The sequence below is a fragment of the Rhopalosiphum maidis genome, chromosome 4, assembly GCF_003676215.2.
Source record: "Rhopalosiphum maidis isolate BTI-1 chromosome 4, ASM367621v3, whole genome shotgun sequence".
Taxonomy (NCBI): Eukaryota; Metazoa; Arthropoda; class Insecta; order Hemiptera; family Aphididae; genus Rhopalosiphum; species Rhopalosiphum maidis.
This window is the reverse complement of record NC_040880.1, coordinates 28,176,937-28,181,267: the sequence shown is the minus strand read 5'-3', so window position 1 is coordinate 28,181,267 and position 4,331 is coordinate 28,176,937. Positions and strand designations below refer to the sequence as shown.

The following is a 4,331-nucleotide window of genomic DNA, read 5'->3' as shown; positions in this document are numbered from 1 at the left end:
AGTCTAATTAGAACTCTATAACTTCGTTTATACCTAAATTCTTTTACGAATAGTTCAACTTCTATAGAATTTTGTTTAAAAATAAAGATTAAGGTTATGCCCTCGCTAAATAAATATTGTTTTAATTAGGTACAAGATGAAGTACCTACTTAGCTAGCTGGCTAAACTATAATATGTACCCACATGGCCACATGATTGCATGATTGTTTATTAATACGTCCAGAAGCATATACTAGTGTGATGTGGAGATCTGCTGATCCTTTCATGGTTTTTTTAAAAATTTAAAAAAACCATAAAATTTAAAAAAAAAAAACTTAAGAATATTATATTATGAAATAATACTTATTTTATATGAAAATATGACAATTCTACATATTACTGTGTAATATACAAATAGACAATAGGTATAGATCCATTCATGGGTAAGTACCCATAGGCAACATTTTAAGGAGGGGTAAAATAAAACATCTCAAATTTAAGCTAAATAAATGTGTAATGTTATTTCAACATATAAATATAAATATGTTATTATTTAAATAACTAATATTTGTATTGGTATATTATAGTTAATTAAAATACATTTTAATAAGTAGAAGAAAACAATAGGAAATAAAATATACATATATACATATATATATATAATGTATATGATATATTAATATATTCAATTATAAGTTAATATTATTTTTCCAGGGGGAAGGCATTTGCATTGTCTTTCTTGAGACAATTCCCCCCCTCTAATGGGCACCCATGTATAGATCTAATTGATCATCTCACTATCATGCCAGGGTCACACGATGATAGTAAAATGCATTAATTACAACAACGACAGCTGCAAATATGATAATAAATACTTATAATATATCTGTATAAACATGGGTGTAACTGAGAGATCACTATTAAATATTTTGAAATTAATAAAATAAGTCAAGTGCCAGTGTCTTATACCCAGTTTATATTTTATCTATTTATGAATAATTTTAGGGACTCATTTTTTAATTTCGTGGGTAGGAAATAAAGTCTTTGATTCTTTGTTATGTTATACTATTAACTGGGCCTTTGAATTAGGGGGCTCCAGTATCACTTAACATAATTTAAGGTAATATAAATACTTTTTTTTATTTATTTTATTTTTTATTCTATTAGGTATATTAAAAATTTGCCAATATATTCCAGGTACCTATTACAAATTGTTTTTACAAATTCAATAATTTGGTACATAATATCAAAATACTTTAAAACCATAGACACGTTATAGTAGATTATAGTAGATTATAATCTACCGTGATTACAATTAACAATACAAATTGCAGTTTCAGTTGTATTTTTGTTATATACCTACTATAGTACATACTATACTTACATTACATGTATGTATTGTTTGTAAAGACTATTTTTTTTATTTATATATATAGTTGTAATTGTTGAACTGTATTAATTTAGTCTTAAGATATTGGAAGCTATTATAGAAAATTAAAATAATAATACTAATAATGCAGAATTTATTATATTACTTTTGTCCATGTTAAAACATCTATTTAGTGTACATGGGTTAAGAATTTAGTATTTTGTAATTGATCCCCTCCTCGTATAAAAGTTATGTATAGGTATGCTATTATAATAGTGAACCATAATTTAAATTAATGTCAATATGTAAATTTAAATAATACAATTACCTATTTATAATTTAATAAGTATAATCATTGATATTACTATTATTTATTTATAATCAATAGTTTAATATATCTAGGTATATATTAAGCATCAGCAGAATCATCAGTCAGACGTCAGTAAATTGATTTGGACCAAGAAGACTATAATATTATAGTGATCACTGACCATGATTCAAAACATTTAGGTAGGTACATTTAAAATGCTATATTGTGGTTCCATATTTTTGTAGATCTATTAGACACAAAGCAATAAATAATAAATATGCTTTAGGTAGTACCTATAGGTAACGCTGTAACGGCATTAATATTTGATTGTTTTATCATAGAAAAAATTGAATATTATAATTTATAAAGGTTGGTATTATTATATTCTTTGGCTTTATTACCTTCTTTGCTAATTTATTAAATGATAATATTGCTATTAAAAGAAATTAACTTGTCAGAAAATCCGTCTACGCCCGTACAGTGTCTACATTAGTACATTCGGATATTTTTTTTTAAAAATTTAATCGAATTGTATTTAAATAATAAACCGGATAGGTATAGTTAATAATTAACATTAACGCATACCTGAACATTATTGTATTTTTTAAATATTACACTTGAATTGAAAATAGGTGCATTACATGTTTTAATATTAAACGTTTTTTACAATTATTTTTGGCCCATCCCGTAATAAATAATAATAAATAACTATAAGCCTATAAATGACATTGGGTTTTTATTTTATTACTGTTTAACAGCTGCTACCTACTGTTTACTGCTACTATACGACGACTGCCCACGTTTAACGTTCGAGTAGGAACAACGTCGATTAGGCACAATGTCGTTCAGATTAAGCAATGGTTTCCCCGAATATCAGTAATGATAAATTATCCAATAATTGGCGATCGCGATGAGCTCATTCACATTTCACTCCGTAATTTGCTCGAAACTTTTTTTATTAGTTTTACTATCCAGTTAATTGCATACTTGTAATAATTTATACTTCGTTTAAAAGTTTTGTATATATTTAATAACTGTGAACAATTGTGTATTTGTGATTGATTTTGTAGTTAAAATTCGAAACAGGGCCAACGCCTAGTTTTTTTTTTGATAAGCATAACATTCCGACATAATGGCAGCAATCCGTAAGAAACTTGTCATCGTCGGTGACGGTGCTTGTGGAAAAACTTGTCTGTTAATTGTATTTTCCAAAGATCAATTCCCAGAAGTATATGTACCCACCGTGTTTGAGAACTATGTAGCTGATATAGAAGTCGATGGCAAACAAGTAGAACTAGCACTGTGGGATACAGCGGGTCAAGAAGATTATGACAGACTAAGACCATTGTCCTATCCTGACACGGATGTTATCCTCATGTGCTTCTCCATAGATTCACCAGATTCGTTAGAGAATATCCCAGAGAAATGGACACCAGAGGTGAAACATTTCTGTCCAAATGTGCCGATTATATTGGTCGGTAACAAAAAAGACTTGCGCAATGATCCAAACACAATCCGTGAGTTGAACAAGATGAAACAAGAGCCTGTGAGGCCAGAAGAAGGGCGAGCAATGGCCGAAAAGATCAATGCATTTGCTTATTTGGAATGTTCAGCAAAGAGCAAAGAAGGAGTTCGTGAAGTTTTTGAAACATCAACAAGAGCTGCACTACAAGTAAAGAAAAAGAAGAAAGGCAAATGTGCCTTGTTGTAAGTGATGTAATTTCAAGAATATAAAAATCTACTTAGAAAATAAAATATATCATATTTTTATACAATTTTTCAAATTACCATGTCGTTTTAAGGATTTTCAGCATTTAAAACAAATAAACCTGATTGTACAAATCATGGTGCAAGACAAAATATATCATTTTATTTTTCTATAATAAACACTATAATTATAATCATGTATTCCTATTGTTTGCCAAAATATGTACAAAGCAAAACTGTTTGGGGAGAATTTTTATCGGGTAATCACTAATCATAGTGCATTTTGTAACTTATTTTAACTTTATTTTTTATATTATAATAACTGTTCTGTAAAAATAAAGTTGAAACTACAAAATAATTGAAACATTTTAACGAGACTCATTTTTCGCTACCTTCAATATAATACAATATTTCTGTATCGTAAATATATATATATTTACACATATATATTTTTTTTTTATGGACCTGCTGTGCCAGGAATCCCATGATGTATTCCTTAGCTTAGTTTTTTTTAAATACTATTATTACGTTTGTTCATTAACCAATATTTATATGCTTGTACTTTTTAAGAAATTTACTAATAAAAGTTTAGATTTTATTAAATTTATTTTTAATGCCTAGATTTTATTAGGTATCATTTAAAACATGTTTTAAATGGCTACTTACTGAAAATTCTATGATGTCATATAAATGACTTTTATACTCATTCATTTTTAAACATGGCAGGTTATTAACAGAGTAAAGAGTTAATTTGTTTGTCATTTAGTTATAAATTCTTTTTTTTTACCATTATGAAAAAGTTATTTATTTTATTTAAACATTAGTGTTATAAAAATACATCTTTAAAAAGGTATGTTTAAATAATTTTATTTGACATTAAAAAATTATCTTAAAATACTTTTTCAATATTTATACACATACCTATATAGATTCTAGTTGAAGCTATGAAAGAAGCACTTCTACATA

The 4,331-nt window shown here is 26.9% G+C and overlaps 1 protein-coding gene across 1 annotated transcript; it reads left to right on the top strand.

The window, feature by feature from the left end:
• The first annotated feature begins 2,549 nt into the window (after window positions 1–2,549).
• Window positions 2,550–3,972, top strand: LOC113550250 (ras-like GTP-binding protein Rho1). Its single transcript, XM_026951982.1, has one exon. The coding sequence runs from the start codon at window positions 2,791–2,793 to the stop codon at window positions 3,367–3,369; it is 579 nt and encodes a 192-aa protein (XP_026807783.1). The 5' UTR covers window positions 2,550–2,790; the 3' UTR covers window positions 3,370–3,972.
• Window positions 3,973–4,331: the final 359 nt, after the last annotated feature.

Bases quoted from the DNA above. Each gene is read 5' to 3' on its own strand.
- LOC113550250 (XM_026951982.1), top strand. From the start codon at position 2,791: ATGGCAGCAATCCGTAAGAAACTTGTCATCGTCGGTGACGGTGCTTGT.